Raw genomic sequence first — 24459 nt, 5'->3', positions numbered from 1 at the left:
TGCATCTCTTTCAATTTTCAGGTCTTGAACTGTTTCTTTCACCTGTTTTTTTTTATTGGCATTCTTGGTTTTCTTTAAGGGACTTTTTGTTTTCTTCTAATTTTTTTGTTTGTCTTTTCCTCAGTTTCTTTAAGGGAACTGTCCATTTCATCTTTAAGGGCCTCTATCATATTCATAAAGTTGTTTTTAAGCTCATTTTCTTTTGCTTTATTGATTTGGAAGGTTCAGGTATTGCTTGTTGTTCAGGACCACAGGTTTATGGTTCTTCCATACTGCCCTTTATGTTTTTAAATATATTTTTACACTAGTGTTTACACATCTGTTCTTCCAAGTGGTGTAGGTGGTGTTTGAGCCTACAGGGGCTACTGATGTTGCAGGGAAAGTTTGCTAAGGGCAGGATGATGAGGTAGGTAGGGGTGGGTGTCTGAGTGGGTCTTTTGGAAACAGAGACCTGTGGGTGGCAACAGTGTTGGTACCTCCTGCCCACCTCCCTCTCAAAGTTCTTCAGAATTTGGAGTGTAGAAGGAGCTGCAGGCCACTTCCCACTGCCCAGTTCCTGGCCAGCTTTACCCAAAATAATACATGAAAACTGTATTCTTTTAAACACTGCTGGCCCATTAGCTCTAGCCTCTTACTGGCTAACTCCCACATCTTGATTAACCCATTTATATTAATGTATGTAGCACCACGAGGTGGTGGCTTACTGGGAAAGATCCTAACCTGCATCTGTCTCGGAGAGGAGAATCATGGTATCTAACTCATTGCCTTTTTCCCAGCATTCTGTTCTGTCTTCCCCGCCTACCTATGTTCTGACCTATCAGGCCAAGCAGTTTTCTTTATTAATTAACCAATGAAAGCAACAGATAGATAGAAGACCTGCCTACATCATTGGAGTGAGAAAAAACAAAAACAGCAACAAAAAAAACCTAAATTGGCAAGAATTTCTCAGGAATTTACCAAATAAATTTGAACCTCAAAAAATATTCATATCTTTCAAATGAGTCTCAAAGTTCTTTCCTTTACCAGTGAGGTACATTCATAAGCAGGTACGGCTACTCTTATAATGATATATGCTGTATTTGTAATAGCTGCCTGAAATTTTCAATATTCCAACCGTAAGGACAGTTCAGGTCTTTCTCCTAAGTCTCCTGTACCCATATCCAGAATCTCAGGCTCACGTCCATCTATTTACCCTAACACTGGACTTCTCTAACACTCATTAGAGAAAACAGTTAGTCTGGGCCAGAATTAGGGAGAGCAAGAAAAGGGTTCTAGTTTCTCTCCTTTCTTTTTTGTTCTTTCTTTCTATCTTTCTTTCTCTCTCTCTCTCTCTCCCTCCCCTCTCTTTCTTTCTTTCTTTCTTTCTTTCTTTCTTTCTTTCTTTCTTTCTTTCTTTCTTTCTTATTCTTTTCAATTTTCTAAGACAGAGTTTCTCTGTAGTTCTGGAGCTTGTCCTGAAATTAACTCTGTAGACTAGGCTAGCTGTGAACTCACTGAGATCTGCCTGCTTCTGCCTCCCAAGTGATTGGATTCAAGGTGTGCTCCACCATGGCTTGACCCATTCCTTTCTTATAAGAAAGGTCACAGTAAAACAGGTTACTTGTGGAATAAGTTATTAGAGTCCTGAGACTCTTTTTACTGGGAAATATCTGGTCTCAATTTAGAAATTCAGGCAGAAACGGTGATTTTTTAAGGCCTGTGTTGCACTGTTATAACATAATAGTCATCTGTTTCAAACATGCCAATCACTCAGAGACTGTGATATATACCTGTAAAATGGGTTTTGCTATTATCTCTAAAAGGTGTAACATGAGGGCCTGCTTGTTGGGGTTTCTGTCCTGCCCAATTCTCGCAGCAAGTAAGGCCCAAAGAAAATCACACAGAGGTCTACATAAGTTATAAACTGATTGGCCCATTAGCTCAGGTTTCTTATTAACTCTTGTAACTTATATTAACCCATTATTCTAGTATATGTTAGCCACATGGCTCAGTACCTTTATCAGGGGTCAGGTCACATCCTGCTTCTTCGGTGTCTGGACAGGACTGTGGAGAACTCTTCCTTCTTCCCAGAATACTCCTGTTCTCATTGCCCTGCCTCTACTTCCTGTCTGGTTGTCCTGCTCCACCTATACTTCCTGCCTGTCTACTGGCCAATCAGCACTTATTTAAAATGTAATTGACAGAATACAGAATTGTCCCCCACGGAGCCTAGTCTGTTTGGATGCTCACCTTCCTAGACCTGGATGGAGTGGCGAGGACTTTGGACTTCCCACAGGGCAGGGAATCCTGACTGCTCTTTGGACTGGAGAGAGAGGGGGAGAGGGATGGGGGGGAGGGGGAGGGAAATGGGAGGAGGTGGAAATTTTTTTAAAAGAATTGTCCCCCACCAAAAAGGGGCTAGAGAAATGGCTCAGTGGACAGAAAAGCCATTGTTGTCTTCTGGAGGACTCACATTTGATTCCCAGCACCCACAGTGGTGGTGGGGGACTAAAAACCTTCTGTATCTCTAGTTTTAGAGTATCCAATGTCCCTTCTGGCCCATATTAGAACTGCATTCACAGAATTAGGGCATATAAAACACTCATATAGATAAAATTAAAATAAATAAATCTAAAAGAACAAAAGATGCAACTGTAAGATCTATAAGACACATTCAAACAATTTTTGGAATCGAGTGATCCTAAAAATCTTCACAACAACATAATTACAAAGCTTTAAAAACTGTTATTTTAATAGATTTTATAAAGGTTTTTCAAGGAAAGAACATTTCACAGATATATCAGGGCAGAAGCACAGAGGCTATAGCAGCATACACAACACCCATCTCCAAAAACTCCAGCCAGACACAGTCTTAGACTTGAGTAGGGTAAGTGGCACAAAGTGTCATACCTACGTAAGAATTTATTCACAATTAGTAGCTACTGGAATAGTGTGTTTGTTAGGGTTTCCGTATGAAGAGACATCATGAACATGGAAACATTTATAAAGAAAAATATTTAATTGGCTTACAGATTCAGAGGTCCATTATCATCACGGTGAGACATGGCATTATGTAGGCAGACATGATGCTGGAGAAGGAGCTTAGAATTTTACATCTTGATCTACAGGCAACAAGAAGTGAAAATTTTACCACACTGAGTGTAGGTTAAACAAAGGAGACTTCAAAGTCCACTCCCTAGTGACACTCTTCTTCAACATGGCCACACCTATTCCAACAAAGCCACACCTCTTCCAAAAAAGCCACCTCCCAATAGTGCCACTTCCTTTGCGGGTTATTTTTTTTTTTTCCAGAAAACCACATTCCCAAAGACTTATAGTCCCTTTGTGAACTATTTTCTTTCACATCACCACAGAGAGGGGAAGTCAGTTTTCTTCAATAGAATGGCACTTACTCTTCTGGGCATTTGTTACCAACAGGATTTGTACTCTATTGTTCTTCTTATTGTGTGTGGTTTTGTTTTGTTTTTAAGAGATAAAAGTAAGATGGAATTGGTTGGGTAGAAAGAGGAATGGTCTGAGTTGGGGAAAACTAAAGAATATGAAATATATATATATATATATATATATATATATATATATATATATATATATATATATATCATCTGGTAGTCCCAATGTAGAAAAGAAAGCATAAAATAAAATTGGCTCAGTTTCTACATTATAAATATTATCTTTTCTTTAGAATGGGGTAGTCAGAATGTACATTAGGAAAAATAGCTTTAAATCACTGATTTTCTATGCAAATGGGACACTTTTTAAAGATCTGTTTTATTATGTGTCTGTGTGTGAGTGTATGCACATGTATGCAAGTGCCTGGGGCGTTCAGAGGCATCAGAACTGGAGTCACAAGCAGCTGTGAGCTGCATGTCATGGGTGCTGAGGACGTAACTCTGCTCTTATCTATGTATCCATGGTAAATAAAGAGATTGTAAGAGGTTGACACATCAAGTCGGGAGATTGCCTCTTGAAATAAAGCACACAGCAAACTTGCTAGGAATAATCTAGTGCCAATTATGTTTTTACATACAATTTCAGCATCAAGTAAATGAGAGATTGGGAAGAAGTAGTTCAGGAAGTCACTGAAAGCTAATTCAAGTTTCATGGAAATCCATTTAACAAAGGAGTAAATAACCAAGAATCCAGCTGCTGGTGCCTAGACAACCAGGTCAAACATACATTGTTCACTTTTCAGGTTTTCAAAAACGCTGGGACCCACTGACCAGTAAACATACCTGAGTCGAGTTAGTGAGCTCTGGCTTCAGAGAGAGGCACTGAGCACAAAAAAATGTCTTTACTACAACATAAAAGGCAGTGATGGCTCAACGTATAAAGACACTTTCCATTAAGCCTGACAATTTGAGTTCAATTCTCAGAAGTCTTATGTGGAGGAGAGAGCTGACTCCTAGAGTTGTGCTTGTTTTTCCACATTCTGAGAGTGTGCACAGTGGAGCACACTCACACTTATACACACTAAGAGAAAATAAAAAAAACTGCATAATAAAATTTTGTGTTTATGAGATAGGACCATATCAATGATAGTAATATATAAAAGTATAGAAAATTATTTTCAGGGCAGAGCAAATGGTCAATGAACAGATAATCATAATGTAACTGATAACCTGAGTATGTGTTTTAACTATGGAATAAAATGTTCAAATGGATTTCTCAGTACTTCTCAGTGTAGGCAGGTTATTTATAGGGTTTAAATGTGTGATTTTAAACATTAGATACATAATCCATTCACATATATGTAAATGGTTGCAAAAATGATTCACATAGCAATATTCTGCAGTCTCCATAAAATACACAGAGGTGCTTATTTAAAACACAACTCCATTATCTTGACTTAATAGTATAAAAAGGAAAGTAGTTCAAAATAAGAAACACAACGATACCTGATATTTGATTGGTGGGGAGCAACTTGGTGATAGAATGTATCATGGTCTCCTTTAAAAATATCAGATCAGAAAAATACTTAAAGGATTTCAAAATATATTATTTAGCACAAAACCTCAATTAAAAACAGAACTCACTCACTTCCAGTTAATACATATGTAACTATGACAAACTGTGTAAAGATACATTGAACAATGCATAGTGGTCCTGCCTGTGATCCTGCCCCTGGGTATTTGAGGGTAGATGTGGAGGCCCAAAAGTGTGAGCCTATTTTTATCCCTACAGTTGGTCATAATTTGCAAACGTATTTTTGTTCCTTCCTTTGTATTATGAGGTTACCTGAGTAGTAGCTGCTTCAGGATACTTGGTCTAGTGTGGCTTCACCGCCCAAACACCAGAATGCCAGAGACTTGATGCCTCAAAGTGCTAAGGCAATGAACTGTTGAGTTGTCTTTTGTATTGTGTTAAGGAAGTCTTTTGCTGCCTTTTGTACTGGGGTATAAAAGTGTACGGAAAATTAAACACAGACTATTTCAGTATTCACTGGAATGCCCTCCCGGTCCTGTTCTGTGGTTTCTGTTTTATTATTTTCACACACATCTTCATATTCGATACTACTATTTCCCTACCCTGATAAGAGGTATTTTTGTTGAGACTGGTCCCTGACAGGTTGGAAGACATGTTTAATCCTTGCTACACAGTAGGATGAAGGCCTACTGTGCTTTCTCAGTACAGCTTTACTTTCATGTTTTAAATTTATTTATCCTCATGTTGAGGATGACACATGTTTTGTGTCACTCTGCCACAATCATCCTCCACCCTCAGAATAAAGTTAAAAGACTGCTTATGAAATGGAGTCTCTCGGGGAAAGGCACAGCCTCAACTATTCCACTACTGCTTTATATAATATGGAGTAACTGAGTAGGATGAAGCCGCGTCTGAACACTGTCCTATGAAGATTATTGTAAGAAGATAACTAGTTTTGTTGTTAGATCTCAGCCTTTCCACAAATGCCTAGCTAACTCCTTGCAGGTAACTTCTGCAATCTCCTGGGATGTAGGTTACACTATCAACCAATTAAATATGATTGCTGGAAATAATCTTCTACTTATACACATCAGTGCCCTATTATTATGTATCCCACAAGTCATTATGCATTTCCACATTTTGTAGAATATTTTTGAAGTGATGTGTTGCAAAAATAGTATAAGTGATGCTTTTTCATGGAGAAACATTGGCAATATACCTGTGAGAAATATTGGAATGATCTGAATAATTTTATAGCAAAAAAATGCCCATCTGGAGATGTGTTGTTAAGATATTGTAAGGAATATGTCAGTATCCTATATGTTGGGTGATATTAGAAAACACATGAAAAAGATGTTTCACTACCTATTTTGAGAATTAAACATCAGGCATTCTGTGAGGAGACAGCTTTGTGAGAGGAGAACCACAAACAGTGATTTCTCTTTGTGCTACAGGACCAGCTATAGATTTTAGTTTAAGGGAACTAAGCATATTACTCTGTGTTTGATATTTCACCTTAACTATTGATACTTTAAGTTGATATTTTCAAGTATTTCTGTAAAATGTTTCAGCTTTATTTACTGTCTTCTCATGCAATTGTATTTATAGCTGTTTCATATGTATACATAACTAATATATACATACCAGTTAACTTTAAAATTTTACAACTTAAATATATTGAAAATAAAACATTTTAGCCGTTAAGTGTGGAGAACGTAGCACATTTCCTTCCTATTTGAGCATCTAACCATTATTTAGTCTGAACAAGTTCTTGTCACCGATATAGTTGCTTTAGATAATTCTAACCAGCATATTAAAATGTCTGCATATTTCAATGTTTTCAGATATGAATTATTAGTATATGACATAAAATATATTCTGTTCTTGCTGTTTGATGCTTAAGAAAATTTCAAAAAATATTTTTAGCAATTCAACTAAAAATGCTACATTACTTGAATTTAATAAGAAGAGTCTCTATATTTCTAAGATCAAGAATGAAGATTGAAAATTTAAGGCCTCCAATAATACAAAGAGACAAATTTGTGGTTTGGATTATTTTTAAAAAGAGGAATATTATTTAATTGTTCAAAATACAGAAATATAATGACACTGTTGATTTTTTTATTTTGTTGAGAAAATAGGTTAAAAATATTAACAGAAGTTATATTATTTACTTTTTTAGTTTGTTGCCTATACTATTTCTGTAGGTAATTGAGTAAGCTGATCACTGATTTCCACAATGGTCAGTAAGCATATGATGCTAATAATGAAATTAGTGTATTGTATAAAATAGGAAAAGTAATGGATGGTGGCAGAGTACAATCATAGAATAGGCTGGCTTTAAACATGGAAAATGGATCTTCAAAGATAAGATCAAAATTTAGACAGTATTACACAAATGCACAGAGAGATGGAGAGAGGGAGGGAGAGAGAGAAAGGGAGAGAGAGCGAGAGAGAGAGAGACAGAGAGAGAGAAAGATAGAGAGAGAGAGAGACAGAGAGAGAGACAGAGAGAGAGAGACAGACAGACAGACAGAGAGAGAGAGAGAGAGAGAGAGAGAGAGAGAGAGAGAGAGAGAGAACGCACTGTGCTTGTCTTGTGGCTTACGTTCTTGTTTCCTTGTTTTATTTGTTGATTTGATCAGATTTGTTGTAGACAAACTGTCAGGGATGAGGAACAGAACATCAGTGACATACTTCATCCTCCTGGGTCTGACAGACGATCCTGCGCTTCAGACTGTGATTTTCTTATTTCTGTTTCTCACGTATGTGCTCAGCATAATTGGAAATTTAACCATCATCACACTCACGCTGCTGGATTCCCACCTGAAGACCCCCATGTATTTCTTCCTCAGGAATTTCTCCTTCTTGGAAATTTCATTTACTTCTGTCTGTAACCCTAGGTTTTTGGTCAGCATCCTAACTGGAGACAAATCAATCTCCTATAATGCTTGCGCTGCCCAACTATTTTTCTTTATTTTCCTTGGTTCAACAGAGTTTTTCCTTCTGGCATCCATGTCCTATGATCGCTATGTGGCTATCTGCAAGCCCCTCCACTATACAACCATCATCAGCAATAAGATCTGTCATCAGCTCATCATCAGCTCCTGGCTGGCTGGTTTCTTGATAATTTTTCCACCACTGGCCATGGGCTTAGAGCTAGATTTCTGTGACTCCAACATTATTGACCACTTCACATGTGACTCCGCTCCTTTGCTCCAAATCTCCTGCACAGACACAAGTACCCTAGAACTTATGAGCTTTATATTGGCTTTGATCACACTTATGACTACGCTTATGCTGATAATTCTCTCTTACATCTATATCCTCAGAACTATTCTGAAATTTCCCTCAACCCAACAAAGGAAAAAAGCCTTCTCAACCTGCTCCTCACACATGATTGTTGTCTCCATTTCCTATGGAAGCTGCATCTTCATGTATGTGAAAACATCTGCCAAGGCTGGAGTTACCTTGACAAAGGGGGTGGCTATGCTCAACACCTCTGTTGCCCCCATGCTGAATCCTTTTATCTACACTTTAAGGAACCAGCAGGTGAAACAAGCATTTAAGGATCTAGTGAGAAAGGTACTTGCTTCAAAAACATTTATCTGATAGAGATGACAAATGAAACATGGGACAATTTCAACTAATTGAATTCAGCTAATGAACATATCTTTATTTTGGTTCATCTGAGAAACGCTACCCTTAATGCATTTGCTATATTCATGTTACAGTTCACTTAATCAATTCATAAGCAAGATCATTATGGGATGGTTGCTAACATTATATGATAATTATAAATGAAGTAATTTTGAATTATAGCTTATGTATTTCAAGTAATACATGTATCTATTACATCATGCATATTTTTGGAAATATGCTATAATAAATATTCATATAATAAATAAGACAGGGGACTTTGTTAATTCATGTATGTGTTATGCAAATATATACACAAATATTCTTGCATGTATGTTTATGTGACTATATTTGTGTGTATACACACACACACACACACATATATACATATATATGCATACCTGACTTTTTACTTTGGTGGCGTTAGATAATAAATATATTGTATTTTTTATAGTTGTTATCATTTCTTAAATGATCATAGAGGAAATTTAATGATATGATATCATTTATCAATTTATAAGCCATTGATTGAAAGTATGAAGTTCTCAAAATAGGAAAAAAGTGAAAATTAAAAACAAAATAAAATGCTAAAAGGAAAATGGAGACATTCATTTTTATACCAAACATAAAACTTAATTTGCAACTTAATGTTTGAAAATGGGATTCTATTTCTGGTAATCATGGTGAATCATCAGAAAAAAATGTATTTTTTCAGGTTATTGTTTGTAGATTATTTTTACATTTGTTGTGTTTCTCATTATTATAGTGGTAAAAAAACAAAAAGTAAAGTATAGCTTTAAGAATAATTTAACTGATTATTATTCTCACAGCGAGGAAAGAGAGGAGTGACATTGATATGATTGTACTTTATTTAAATATATTTTAAAATTTTCCTGCTTTTCAAATTTTTACAATTATAGTTGTTACCCTAATAAATGGGCTTTTCTGATGTCTTCCTATTTATCTACATTGCTTGATTGTTGATTCTGTGAACCCTTATGAACTCAGGTTAGTTGATTCTGAGGGTTTTCTTGTGGTGCCCTTGACCCCTATGTCTCCTACAATATTTCCTCTTCATCTTCTGCAGGATTCCTGGAGGTTTGCTTAAAGCTTGTCTGTGGGTCTCTGCATCTGTTTCCAACAGTTGCTGCGTGAAGGTCTCTAATAATTAGGCTAGGCACAATCAATGAGTATAACAGAATACTATTTAGAATAATTTCTCATGTAGTCTTTCTTAACAGTAAATCGAAACATCTCATACAGATTGTGGCAACATCTTATGGGGCGAAAAAGTCATTTTTCTAGCTGCTTCTGGGTTTCTACTATTTTCTCACTTCTTTGGTGAGCACAAACGAGACCATGTAGCTACAGTGTTCTTGAAAACTCTGCTTTGTTTGCAGTTCAGAACCCGACCCCCTCATTGTCCTTCTCAAAAAAAAAAAAAAAAAATTAAACCCTGAAGCTCACAGGGACAGATTTATTTGGGCTTAGACCATCACGATCACCATTCCTCATTGAACTAGAGCACTATTTCTCTTCTAGTGATTGCACAGAGTGTTGTGGTTATCAGTCTTTGGCTCAGTCCAGCATAGCATTAGCCTTGGCGGCCAGGAGACTATGCAACCTCTCCTCTAGCCTTGGACAGCACAGCAATTTTCGTGTCAGTGAGGAAAACCTTACCCTCTAGAGCTGCCCGCACCACACTGAGACAAGGTGTGGCAAGCAGCTATACCAGTCTGAATCATGACCAGCTGTATCAGGAGCCTGAACAGATTCTGAGACTGTTGATCATCATGATTGTGAGATTCATGAGATTCATTTGTAAACCAGGTTAACATCCATCTTCATTGCCAAAGGACTGCTTTCCACAATGATACCAAACCTAAAAGAGACCATGTGAGTCAATTCTCTATCTTCTAAATAATATTTTATTTTCTATGCAAATTTAAACTTTATATAATACAAATAATAAAATACTAAATAATAAAATACTACATGATTCAGTTAACAGGAAATAGTGCTTTTTGTTTAAAAACATCACCTCATCAACTAACCCATAAAATGATTTTTAAGGAATAGGCTTTCTTAGATCAATTTTAGCATGTACAATAATTATAAAATTACAATTATCAAAGGCTTTTATAGGATGAAACTGTTAAGTGAGATAAAGTCCATTTATTTAAGTAACAGTCATTTAATTATTTGTGTTTATTGAATTATAAATCAAAGCAATTTTGGATTTTATACTTTTAGCATAAAAAGACTTTCATAGTTCATAAAAGAGAACTACAGTAAAAAGGCACATAATGGATTAATTTCTAACCTTGGACAAGTTAAAACTGCACAAATAATTACGTTCTAGGTATTAATTATTAAAATAAAAACAAATTTGTTTTCTGCTTCAAGTTCCTTTTCTGCTTTAGGTTAATCATTTAATTAAATGTTATTACTTTCCTGAAGCAGAAAATATTCTTCTAAGTACTGCTGCAAAGGCTTGTTTAACTTGCTTATTCCTCAGAGTATAGATGAATGGGTTCAACAAAGGGGCAACTGAAGTGTTGAGTACAGCTATTCCTTTGCTCAAAGCAACTCTTTCATTTGCGGATGGCTTTATGTAGATAAATATGCAGCTCCCATAAGTGAGGGAAACAACAAGCATGTGAGAAGAACAAGTGGAAAAAGCCTTTTTCTTTTGCTGAGCTGAAGGGAATTTGATAATCGTCTTGACAATGTGAGCATAAGAAAGGATTACTACTGCTAGTGTGACAATGAGCGTCATGAGAGCTAAGATGAAGGAAGTTAGTTCTAGAACATGTGTGTCTGAGCAAGAAAGTTGTAGGACAGGAGAAACATCACAAAGGAAATGGTCAATGACATTTGATGCACAAAAATCCAAGTCAAGGCCAATAATCAGGGGTGGGAAAATCACTAAGAATCCAGTTATCCAGGAACCCAGGACAAACTGATGGCAAACTTTGCTGCTCATGATGGATGTATAGTGCAAAGGCTTGCAGATGGCAATATAGCGGTCATAGGACATGGTGGCCAAGAGGAAGAACTCTGTGGCCCCCAAGAATATGTAAAAGAACAACTGACATATACAACCATTATAGGAAATTGTCTTTTCCTTGGTTATAATGGCGATTAAGAATCTGGGAATGCAGGTAGTTGTGAAGAAAACTTCCAATAAAGAAAAATTACGGAGGAAAAAATACATTGGTGTCTTGAGGTGGGGATCTATCAGAGTGAGGGCAATGATAGTTAAGTTTCCTAGCATACTCAGTAAATAATTTAGCAAAAGACACAAAAAAATTACAATCTGTAACTGAGAATTATTTGTTAGTCCAAGAAGGGTAAACTCTGTCTGTCTTGTATGGTTCTTCATTTTTCTTTGTGATCTCACTCAAGTTCTAGAAAAAAAAAGATATAAAATCCATGTGAAAAGGTATGTATCCAATAAACAATAAATTGCAGGATCTATATTTCTGAACACAGCCCTTTCAAATGTAATATTCCTGGATATTGGAGATATGACAGTAACTACATGCCAATGATTCTCCTGTAAGTGTTTAAAGGAAATAGAGATTTCAACTCACTAATTGAAATTAATCTGAGCAATGTATAAATGCTTAATTTCTCTACTCTTTCAATATAAACTTTTAAGTTAACTGTAACTAGTTATGGATGATCTTTTAAATTAGTGAAAAGCTTTGTGCTGGGAATCAATGGCAATTCATATTAAGTATAAGATTACTTATTTTACCTATGTGTAATTATGAGAGTGTGAAAATATAAATCTATAGTTTAATTAGTAAATTTTAAATTTCATGCTAAAGTGTAAGTCTTGTTACCTCTCATAACATTTCTGTGAATTACAAACAAAATCATAGAGAAATATAATCAAGATATTTAAGTTTAAATGACAAAAAAAATTTATATTGAACTATTATTCAATAAATTTCAATAAATTGAAAGAGCTGATTAAATAATTATAACCCAATTTATCTAATATGCAAAACATAAAATAATTGTTTTAAGCATCAGAATTTTGTCATTTACAATCAAAATCATAAAAATAAAACAGGACACAGAAAATGCATTGCCTCTTCTTGTGAAGAGGTCCTTGGTTTGAAAACTATTTTCATCATGTAACATTGTAAGACTGAAAAACAGATTGGTAATATCTCATTATACCCTTTATATCCTGGTATCTTCAGCAACTACTTATCATCCAATAAGTGACTATTAACCAAAGATGAGTTGGTATAAAAAGTATGTACTACTTGAAAGAGACTACAACATAGATAGTATTTTGTATTTGCAGCTCCATGTTCTCAGTGTGTCCCACTGCTAATAGTGAAAAAGCAACAGCAAATAAATTTAGTCTGAATACTACAAAAGAAAAAATAGAACATAATAAGCAATCTACTGTTAATATAACCTGCTTATTAGAATTTTAAAATTGATATCAGAGATCTCTTGGAATCTTAATTCTATCATTAATTGTTCTATAATCTGGGAAAATTAACTTATCTCGGTTTTCATCTTATAAAGTATGTAAAGCAGTTTTAAGTTCATCTACAAAGGTCAAATGAAATGAGCAAAGAGAGCTACAGCGTCTAGTTACAATTAAAAAAAACAAAAAACTGGTAAGACACAGGTGTGGTGGGGGTTCTTAACAGCTGTAATTTGAAAGGGGACAGAAATGCCACATTTTTATTATTAAGTAAATGTCACATTTTACAGACTTGTAGCATTCAGAATGTAGAGAGTTCTGAAAATATGCACGTTTCAGTCAGTATGCTAAGTGCATTTTAAGATCCAATAAAAAGAAACTAAAATTATGTCTGTAGCATCTTTGTTTAAAAACACACTATTGTTAATAGATACTACTAAAACAGTGTTATAGTTTACTCTTCAGTAACATGTAGTTTAATGTTCATGGAATTAATTTCAATTTTTAAATTTAGACATAATATTATCAAATTAAGTGATTTTTATGTTATTAAGTTAACACAAGTCAGCTTTGAAATCCTATAGACTCTGTAGTTACTCTAGCATATAAACACATCTGCTGAATTTGATTTAAAACAATAGCAATATATTCTTTAGCCAATGCAATAATAATAATAATAATAATAATAATAATAATATATAATGCAACGAAATTTAATTGCTAATACTTTTAAAGCATGTATTATTTGAGAAAAACAATGAAAATGTCAAACTTCTGATAATGTTGAGAAAAATATTGTTAAAAAGATTATCTTAGAAATAAGAGACTGTGAAGGTCTTTATTTAAAAAATTAAAATCATAAGGATTTCGTGTGTGTGTGTGTGTGTGTGTGTGTACTAAAACTATTCTGTTATTCTCCTAATAATATCTCACTGTGTTTGACATTATTTGTTCCCATCTGCTGTAGGAAAAATTTTCTTTGATGATGTCTAAGGAAGGCACTGACCTATGAGTATAGTAGGATGTTATTAGGAATCATTTTATTGTTAACGTTCTTTGAGTGGAACAATAGTACTTGACTTTACCAATGGTCCCTGGGCATCTAGTCTCAGGTTCTTGTTCAAACATGTAGTGTTGCATAAGGGTTTTATCTTGTAAAGTCAACTTTAAGTTAAATCAGATCTTGGCTGGTTACACCCACCAGTTTGTGCCACCATTGCACCAGCACAGCTTACAGGCAGGACACCACTATAAATAAAGGATTGTGGCTGAGTTCGTGTTTTTCCTTTAGTGGTATGCAAAGTTCCTTCCTTTACCATAGCATAGCACATATGGGTGAAGACTTTATGTAGGCGCCAGCTCAACTTCCCACATTCAATGGATTGTGCAGGTGTTGTCTTCAGCAGTGGGATCTTGCCATCAGTTTGTGGAGAATAATCTATAGTTTGGCAACAGCCTGGGTTGTTAAGGGGTTCCCATGGGCCAACATATCAATTAGATGTATACAGTCCTGGTGCTTGAAGCTTCCTTTGGTAACAAGAAATGGCCAAATGGGGCTCTGTCTCCCTCATTATTTGGTGATATCATTATTTTGCCATCATATATGTATAGATTTTAGGAAACTTCTACTGTATTAAGTTTTCATACAACCTTCAAATGACCCTTAATTTTAGTTGCATTTCCTTTAATCCCTTCCTCTTCTCCTTCTTTCCTCCCCCTCTCCACTTGATAATTCTGTTTAACCCTTCCCAATCCATCCATAACAACCTATTTTATTTCCCTTTTCTAGTAAGAGTTCTCTCTGCGTACCTTCTGATCCCTTACTCTATACTTAACTTCTGTGGTTCTAAAGATTGTAGTCTGGTTATCATTAACTTAAGACCTAATATCCACACATAAATGAATACATAACATATTTGTCTTTCTGGGTTACCTGACTCAGGATAATTTTTCTATTTCTATCCCTTTACCTGTAAATTTAATTTTTTAACAGCTGGGTGTTATTCCACTGTGTAAATATACCATATTTTCTTTATTTATTCATCTGTGAGGGGAATCTAGATTATTTCTCGCTATCATTACTAAAGCAGGAATGGCTATGGTTGATCAATTTTCTCTGTAGGAGGGTGAATTTCCCGAGTGGTATAGCTGACTCTTGGTGTAGATCTATTCTCAGCTTTATGAGGAAATGCCACACTGATTTTCATAGTGATTGTAAAATTTTACACTCCTACCAGCAATGGATGAGTTTTCCCCCTATTCCACATTCTTGCCAGCATGAACTGTTATCTATTTCATTGGTCTCGAACATTCTGAAGGATATAAGATGTTTTGTTTTGCATTTTTCCTGATGGCTAAGGATGTTGAACATTTTCTTCTAGTGTTTCTCAAGAATTTGAACCCTTTTCAGAATTCTCTTGTTATAGCTGTACCCCATTTTTAAAATTGGGTTGTTTTCAAGACATGTATTTTCAGAGTTCTTTATGTATTTGGATATATCCTTCTATCAGATATATAGTTTGTAAAAATCTTTTTTTCATTCTGTAGGTTGGCCTACAAATGACATTGTCCTTACATATACTGAAGTTTCATGGAATTCCATATATCAGTTGTTGAGTTTAGTGCCTGTTCTAGCAGTGTTCTGTTCAGAGAGTCTTTTCCTGTGCCAATGAGTTCAAGGTTATCTGATTTAATTTTGAGTTCTTTGATCCATTTGGAGCTGTGCTTTGTGTAGGGTGATATACATAAAATTATTGGCATTCTTCTACATGAAGAAATTCAGTTTGTCCAGCACCATTTGTTGAAGGTGCTGTAATTTTTCCAGTGTGTATTTCTGACTTCTTTATTAAAAGGAAAAAAATTAACAGCTGTCTATAGGTATGTTTACTTTTGTCTGTATTTTAAAGTTGATTTCATTGATATGTGTTTCTGGGTTTTTTTTTGCCAGTCTGATTTTATTACTATAGCTCTCTAGTACAACTTGAAATCAAGGATGGAGAGACCTCAAGCAGTTCTTTCTTTATTCAGGAATGTTTTAACTATCTATTTTTGTATGTGTGTTTGTATGACATATGTATATTTATTAAAACTTAAGTTGCCAGTTTGAATTCAATATTACTGGGTCCTGTTTGATGGTTTGAGGAAGAGTATAAAATGCTGGTGCCACAATCTGCTGACCCCGAGTTGAACCAGGGACCCAGAGATAGATGTAGAAAATTGAATCTCCAGTCTTTCTCTGACCATACACACATGGGTCATGGTATTTGTGCTCCCTCACTTGCACTCCATGTCAGACACATACCTTCTCCACCACAGGTAGAAATAATAAAATTTTTTTGAAGGAATAAACAACAAAATTAGTAATAAAGTAAATACAATGAAAATTAAGAGTTGTTTAAAATGTACTTTCTAACTCCAATAATTGGACTCAAAGGACTCATTAATCATAATAAGGTGCTCTTTAAGAATACATAATTTTGACAGTCTCATTCTGAAATTCCTAGAGGCAGTATTGCTATTTCAGACTGAGTTTGAGCCCCTAGGCAGTCTTTGTAAAAATTACACAAGAATTGAGGTACTGGAGAGATGGAATTATTTCCTCTGGTACCATAGGCAACTCAGCTGCCTGTTGTAGGTAATCATAACCCAACCCAGGTCTTCTGGGGAGTAACTGCTGAGCGAGTGAGCCAGAGCCAGAGACAGCTGTTGAACCAGACATGAATCTGGGACCTTCAAGGGAGTAGACCTAAGCCAGGACCCCTGAGGGTCTGGGCATGAGTCTATGACCCCCAAGGAACTAGGCCTGAACCAGGACATCTGTGGGTCCATGAATTGGTCTGGGACATCAAAAAATAGGCAGGACCCTGAAACCTCTGAAGATCTGAGTGTGTCTGTGACCTCTGAGGGAGTAAGCCTGAGCCAGGTCCTCTGCGGTTCTGTGTGAACCCAAGTCTGGGAACTCCAAGGTAGTAGACTGGAACAAGAGACCTTTACAGGACCAACTCTAAGTCAGGGAATTCTGCAGGAGGGGATTTAGACCAGGATTTACAGAAACAAGTAAAAGTCAGTAACCTTGGCCAAAGTAGGCCTGAGACAGCAAACTTCAAGGGAGCACAGCAAGGCATAGGAGTGCTGAACTATCTCCAGGAACATGGTGTAACCAATAGGGTAACTAGAACTATGGTACTGACTATACCACGAGGAACAGCCATCTGAGGTTTGGATTCACTGGCACCTAGAAGATTATTCATAGAATCTCAGACAGCCCCAACCACACCTATTAGAGGAAAAGATAAGTAGAAAAGGTAAGATCACAAGCTGCACCACAAAGAGCAACACAACACCAGTAAACCTAAAGACCCTACAACAGCAAGACCTGAGCAACAAAATATAGAAGAAACATAAGAAATTGACCTAAAAATAACTTTAGGAGAATGTTTGAAACTCTTAAAGAAGAAATGAGAAATTCCCTCAAAGAAATGGAGGAAACAACAAACAAAAAACTGGAAGACATCAACAAATCCCTTAAAGAAAACCAAGAAAAAGCAATCAAACATATGAAAGAAACCATTAAGGACTTGAAAACTAAAATAGAGACAATAAGAAAACACAAGCTGAGGGAATTATAGAAATAGAAATCATGAGAAAATAATCAGGAGCCACAAACACAAGCATGAACAGCAGAATACAAGAGATGGAAGAAAGAATCTCAAGTGCTGAAGATACAATAAGGAAATAGACTCATCAGTTAAAGAAAATATTAAATCTAACAAAAGCTTAACCTAAAATATCCAGAAAAAGGAACACCATGTAAAGCCCAAATCTAAGAATAATAGGGATAGAAGGAGATCAACTCAAAAGCACAGATAGTTTATTTAACAAAATCATAGAAGAAAACTTTCCCAACCAAAAGAAAGATATGCCTATGAAGATATAAGAAGCTTACAGAACACCAAATAGACTGGATCCAGAAAAAAAAGACCCCTCACCACATAATAATCAAAACACTAAACATATGGTGTGGGACAATTGTCTATATTCTGTCAATTATGTTTTAAATAAATGCTGATTGGCCAGTAAACAGGCAGGAAGTATAGGCGGGACAACCAGACAAGAAATAGAGGTGGGTCAATGGGAACAGGAGTATTCTGGGAAGAAGGAAGCTTTTTTCTGTAGTTGTGAGCCCACCACAGAAGAAGCAAGATGTGACAACTCTGCTGGAAAGGTACTGAGCCATGTGGCTAACATACACTAGAATATTGGGCTAAAATAAGTTATAAGAGTTAATAAAAATCTTGAGATACTGGGCCAATCAGTTTATAACTAATGTAGAACTCTGTGTGATTTCTGTGGGACTTAACGACTGCAGGAACCCAGCAGGACAGAAACCCCAACAACAAACATACAAGTAAAGAAAGAATATTAAGAACTGCAAAGAAAAAAGGCCAAGTAACATATAAAGGTAGACCTATCACAATAACACCTGACTTCTCATTGGAAACAATAAAAGCCAGAAGGTCATGTTCAAGCATTATGCAGACATTAAGAGACATGGATGCCAGCCCAGACTACTATACGCAGCAAAACTTTCAATCGCCACAGAAAAACAAAACATGATATTCTGTGACAAAACTAGATTTAACCAATATGTAGCCACAATCCCAGCCCTACACAAAATAATAGAAGGAAAACTCCAACCCAAGGAAGTTAGCTACACCAACATAAACACTGACAATTGATGGTTTCATATTAGCAAATCCCAAGAAGAAAAAAACATACAAATTAAGATCACCAACAATGACAATTAAATTAATAGGAGATAGCAATCACTGGTCATTAACACCCCTTAATATAAATGGACTCAACTCACCTATAAAAAGATATAGGCTAACCAATTGGATATGAAAACAGAATTCATCCTTCTGCTGCATACAAGAAAAACACCTCAACCTCAAAGGCAGATGTTGCCTCAGAGTAAAGGGTTGGGAAAAATATTCCAATCAAATGGACCCAAGAAACAAGTGGGAATAGCTATCCTAATATCTAACAAAACAGATTATAAGCTAAAATCAATCAAAAGGGACAAAGAAGGACATTACATATTAGTCACAGGAAAAATCCATCAAGAGGAAATCTCAATACTGAACATCTATGCCCCAAATACAAGGTCACCCTCATATGTAAAAGAAACACTTCTAAAGCTTAAGTCATACATTAAACCCCACACACTAATAGTGGGGGACTTCAACACTCCCCTCCCACCACAGGACAGGTTAGTCAGACAAAATATTAACAGGGAAATAAGGGAAGTAACAAAAGTTATGGCTCAAATGGACTTAACAGACATCTATAGAATATTCCATCCAAAAAGAAAAGAATATACCTTTCCACAGAAAAGAATATACCTTCTTCTCAGCACCTCATGAAACTTCTAAAAATTGACCATATACTCAGTAACAAAGTAAACCTCAACAAATATAAAAAAAAAATTGAAATAACCATTTGTACCTTATCAGATCACTCTGGTTTAAAACTAGAAATTAACATCCAGCTAATTCCAGAAAACTCACAAACACATGGAAATTAAACAATGCTTACTTAAATCATCAATGGGTCAAGGAAGAAATAAAGGGAGAAATTAAAGACTCCCTAAAATTCAATGAAAATGACCACTCAAGATACCCAAATTTATGAGACACAATGAAAGCAGAGTTAAGAGGAAAGTTCATAGCACTAAATGCCTAGGGAAGTATATATCTCAATTAAGGGAGCCAATTTAGGGATGGCAAGAGACTTGACTCTAGAGGAGTTCCCAGATGTCCAGGGAGAAGCCCCCAGCTAGTTCCTTGGGCAACTGAGGAGAGGAAGCCGGAAATGGCCAGATCCTATAGCCATACTGATGAATATCTTGCATATCACCAAAGAACCTTCATGTGGCAATGGATGGAGATAGAGACAGAGCCCCACATTGGAGCACCGGACTGAGCTTCCAAGGTCCAAATGAGGAGCAGAAGGAGGGAGAACAAGAGCAAGGAAGTCAAGACCGCGAGGGGTGCACCCACCCACTGAGATGGTGGGGCTGATCTAATCGGAGCTCACCAAGGCTAGCTGGACTGGGACTGAAAAAGCACGGGATAAAACCAGACTCCCTGAACATGGTGGACAATGAGGGCTGCTGAGAAGCCAAGGACAATGGCACAGTATTTTGATCCTACTACATATACTGGCTTTTGGGGGGCCTTACCTGTTGGATGCTCACCTTCCTAGACCTGGACTTCCCACAGGGCAGGGAACCCTTACTGCTCTTTGGACTGGAGAGGTGGGGGGAGGGGATTGGGGAAGAGGGAGGGAAGTGGGAGGCGGGGAGGAGGCTGAGAGGAGGCAGAAATTTTTAACAAAAAAATTTAAAAAATGAAAAAATAACTGGAAAAATTCCACACTAGTGAATTAACAGAACATTTGAAAACTTTAGAGCAAAAAGAAGCAAACTCACCTAAGAGAAATAGGTGGCAGAAAATAATCAAATTGAGAGCTGAAATCAACAAAATAGAAAAAAGAAAACAATACAAGAATCAATGAGACAGAGAGTTGGTTCATTGAAAAAAATCAACAAAAATGACAAATCTTTATCCAAACTAACCAAAAGATATATGTAGAGAGAATATCTAAATTAACAAAATTAGAAATGAAAAGGGGGATATAACCACATATATGGAAGAAATACAGAGAATCATCAGGTCATATTTCAAAAACCTGTACTCCATAAATTAGAAAACATAAAGGAAATGGACAAAAATCACTCTGCAAAATTAAATCAAGAAGAGATAATCAATTAAACAGACCTACAACTGCTGAAGAAATAGAAACAGTCATCAAAAGTCTCCCAACCAAAATAAGGCCCAGGACCAGATAGTTTCAGCTCAGAATTCTACAAGACTTTCAAAGAAGAACTAATACCAATACTCCTCAAATTATTCCACACAATAGAAAGAGAAGGAACATTGCCAAACTCTTTTTAAGAGGCTACAATTACCCTGATACCCAAACCTCAGAAAGACATTACTAAGAAAAACAATTACAGACCAATCTCATTCATGAACATTGATGCAAAAATGCTAAATAAAATACTGGCAAATTAAATACAAGAACACATCAGAATCATCATCCACCATGATCAAGTAGGCGTCAACCCAGAGATGCAGGGATGGTTCAACATATGAAAATATTTAAATGTAATCAACCATATAAACAAACTGAAAAATTAAAACCGCATGATCATCTCATTAGATGCTGAAAAAGCTTTTATCAAAATACAACATCCTTTCATGATAAGGTCTTGGAAAGAGCAGAGATACAAGGAACGTACCTAAGCATAATAAAGGCAATATAGAGCAAGACAACAGCCAACATCAAACTAAATGGAGAGAAACTCCAAGCAAGCGATTCCACTGAATTCAGGAAAAAGACAAGGTTGTCCACTCTCTACATATCTATTCAATATAGTTCTTGAGGTCCTAGCTAGAGCAGTAAGACACCAAAAGGAGATCAAGGGAATACAAATTCAGAAAGAAGAAGACAAACTCTGTTTGCTGATGATATGATAGTTTACATAAGTGATCCCAAAAATTCTACCAAGGAACTTCTACAACTCATAAAAACTTTCAGTAATGTAGCAGGATACAAGATTAACTCAAAATAAAAAAATCAGTAGCCCTCCTGTCTACAGATGATAAAAGGGCTGGGGAATAAATTAGAGAAACAGCACCCTTCACAATAGCCACAAATAGCATAAAGAGTAACTCTAACCAAACAAGTGGAAGAATTGTGTGACAAGAACTTCAAATCTTTAAGAAAGAAATTGAAACAGACACCAGAGAGTGGAAAGATCTCCCATACTCTTGGGTAGGCAGAATTAACATGGTAAAAATGGCAGTCTTACCAATAGCAATGTACAGATTCAACGCAATGCCGAACAAAATTCTTCACAGACCTAGAAAGAATAGTACTCAACTTCATATGGAAAAGCAAAAAACCCAGGCTAGCCAAAACAATTCTGTACAATAAGAGAACGTCTGGAGATATCACAATCCCTGACTTCAAACTCTACTACAGAGCTACAATACTGAAAACAGCCTGTTATTGGCATAAGAACAGACAGGAGGACCAATGCAACCAAACTGAAAACCCACACAACTTCGAACACCTGATTTTTGACAAAGAAGCAAAAATATCAAATAAAAAAGAAAGCATATTTAACAAATGCTGCTGGCATAACTGGATATCAACATGTAGAAGAATGAAAATAGAATCATATCTATCACCATGCACAAAAATCAAGTCCAAATGGATCAAAGACCACAATATAAAGCCAGACACACTGAATCTTATAGAAGAGAAAGTGGGAAGGATACTTGAACACATTGACACTGGAAACCACTTCCCAAATATAACCCCAGCAGCACAGACACTGAGAGAAACAATTAATAAATGGGACCCTCTGAAACTGAAAAGCTTCTGTAAAGCAAAAGACACAATCAACAGAATAAAATGACAGCCTACAGAATGAGAAAAGATCTTCACTAACTCCACATCAGACAGAGGGCCGATCTCCAAAATATACAAAGAACTCAAGAAATTGGTCATCAAAAGAACAAATAATCCAATTTAAAAAAAATGAGTACAGAACTAAACAGAGAATTCTCAAAAGAGTAATCTAAAATGGCTGAAAGACACTTAAGGAAGTGCTCAATGTCCTTAGTCATCAGAGAAATGCAAATCAACACAACTCTGAGATTTCATCTTATACCTGTAAGAATTGCCAAGATCAAAAACACTGATGACAACTTATACTTGAGAGGTTGTGGGGTGAAGGGAACACTCCTGCATTGCTGGTGGGAATGCAAGCTGGTACAGCTCCTTTGGATGTTAGTGTGGTGATTTCTCAGAAAATTAGGAAACAACCTTCCTCAAGATCCAGTAATACCACTTTTGATCTATATCCAAAAGAGGCTTAATCATGCCACAAGGACATGTGCTCAACTATGTTCATAACAGCATTGTTTGTCATAGCCAGAACCTGGAAACAACCTAAATTCCCCTCAACTGAAGAATGGGTAAGGAAAATGTGGTACATTTACACAATGGAGTACTACACAGTGGAAAAAAATAACGACATCTTGAATTTTGCAGGAAAATAGACGGAACTAGAAAACATTATTTTGAGTGAGGTAACACAGACACAGAAAGACAATTGTCATATGTACTCACTCATAAGTGGTTTTAAAACATAAAACAAAGAAAGCCAGCCTACAAATCACAACCCCAAAGAAATTAGACAACAATGAGGACCCTAAGAGAGAGACATACATAGATCTAATCGACATGGGAAGTAGGAAAAGACAAGCTCTCTTTAGTAAATTGGGATTATGGGTTCCTTGAGGGAGACTTAAAGTGGGGAGGGTAGAGGCAGGGAGGGGAGCAGAGAAAAATCTAGAGCTTAATAAAAATCAACAAAAACAGTTTTAATATAAAAAGAATAAATAATTATTATTTTAAAATTACTTATTTTGGATAACTGGTAGACAAAAATTTATTACTTTTTGCAGGGTTGGTTTAGTCTTCAGGACGTGCTGCCATATATAAGAGGAAACAAAACAGGACAGTTAAGAAGTCTGACTACATACTTTGATAGAAAATATTTTCTCAATTGAATGTATAAAATTATCTGTTTCAGAAAACAAAAACAAACACCTGAACGTTATGTATAGATTAAATGTCTTGACCTTAAGTAAAACATAAAATACAGTCACAGTATTTAATGCTAAGCAATTCTTTAAATTATTTAAAAATAATTTTATTACTTAGGCAATATAGTTTAAGGCAAGACATCAAGAAATACACAACTAATGAAAAATATCCAATAGTATTTCAGGTGCAGTTTTCCAAAGGACTTAATGTAAATTGTAAAATCTTTTCTAAATGTCTGAAAATTTCATGTGCTTACGATACCTGCAAATGTCTACAAAATGGTAACACTTACTGATATTACGCACAGTGGAATTTAATCCACACTCTGGTTATACTACTGATGTAAGTCCAGTCAACCTTAGAAATATTTTACCCAAGAACAGATGAAATAATTTTGTTTGATTGCCCTCATATTTTCATACTAGAAAGAAACAGCTGTGAGTTTACTGACGATTTATCCAGCTATGCCTTCAGCAAAAAAAAGTCTGTCTAATTTTTAGCTTATCCCTATTTAAGCCTTTAAGTTATTAATTTGTATAATTGCTAAATTATTTACTTGTAAACTTAAACAGAACCCAAATAAGGGAAATTAAAAATATAATACTTTGACTTCTGTAAATTGAAATACTTAGTTAAATTACTGATCTTTCATTATGTTTTGTCAAGCAAATCTTTTTATGTTTTTGGAATTATTT

At 35.8% G+C, this 24459-nt stretch overlaps 2 protein-coding genes across 3 annotated transcripts; one reads left to right on the top strand and one right to left on the bottom strand.

Annotated features, from left to right (window-relative positions):
• Positions 1-7554: 7554 nt before the first annotated feature.
• LOC119803510 (olfactory receptor 6C76) lies at positions 7555-17798 on the top strand. Of its 2 annotated transcripts, XM_038314875.1 has the most exons (2): positions 7594-8499; positions 17766-17798. In XM_038314875.1, exons 1-2 carry the CDS (start codon positions 7594-7596, stop codon positions 17796-17798), a joined length of 939 nt encoding a protein of 312 aa, XP_038170803.1. The 2 variants fall into 2 exon arrangements, with proteins under 2 accessions (XP_038170804.1, XP_038170803.1); XM_038314876.1 differs by lacking the exon at positions 17766-17798 and having other exon boundaries at positions 7555-8535.
• Positions 11009-11959, bottom strand: LOC119803511 (olfactory receptor 6C70-like). The gene has a single exon (XM_038314877.1). The coding sequence runs from the start codon at positions 11945-11947 to the stop codon at positions 11009-11011; it is 939 nt and encodes a 312-aa protein (XP_038170805.1). The 5' UTR covers positions 11948-11959.
• Positions 17799-24459: the final 6661 nt, after the last annotated feature.

This window comes from Arvicola amphibius, chromosome 17 (assembly GCF_903992535.2).
Source record: "Arvicola amphibius chromosome 17, mArvAmp1.2, whole genome shotgun sequence".
In the NCBI taxonomy this organism is placed as follows: Eukaryota; Metazoa; Chordata; class Mammalia; order Rodentia; family Cricetidae; genus Arvicola; species Arvicola amphibius.
This window is presented reverse-complemented; position numbering and strand designations above follow the sequence as displayed.

Excerpts from the sequence above, each read along its gene's own strand:
- LOC119803511 (XM_038314877.1), bottom strand. The coding sequence starts at position 11,947 with ATGAAGAACCATACAAGACAGACAGAGTTTACCCTTCTTGGACTAACA.
- LOC119803510 (XM_038314876.1), top strand. The coding sequence starts at position 7,594 with ATGAGGAACAGAACATCAGTGACATACTTCATCCTCCTGGGTCTGACA.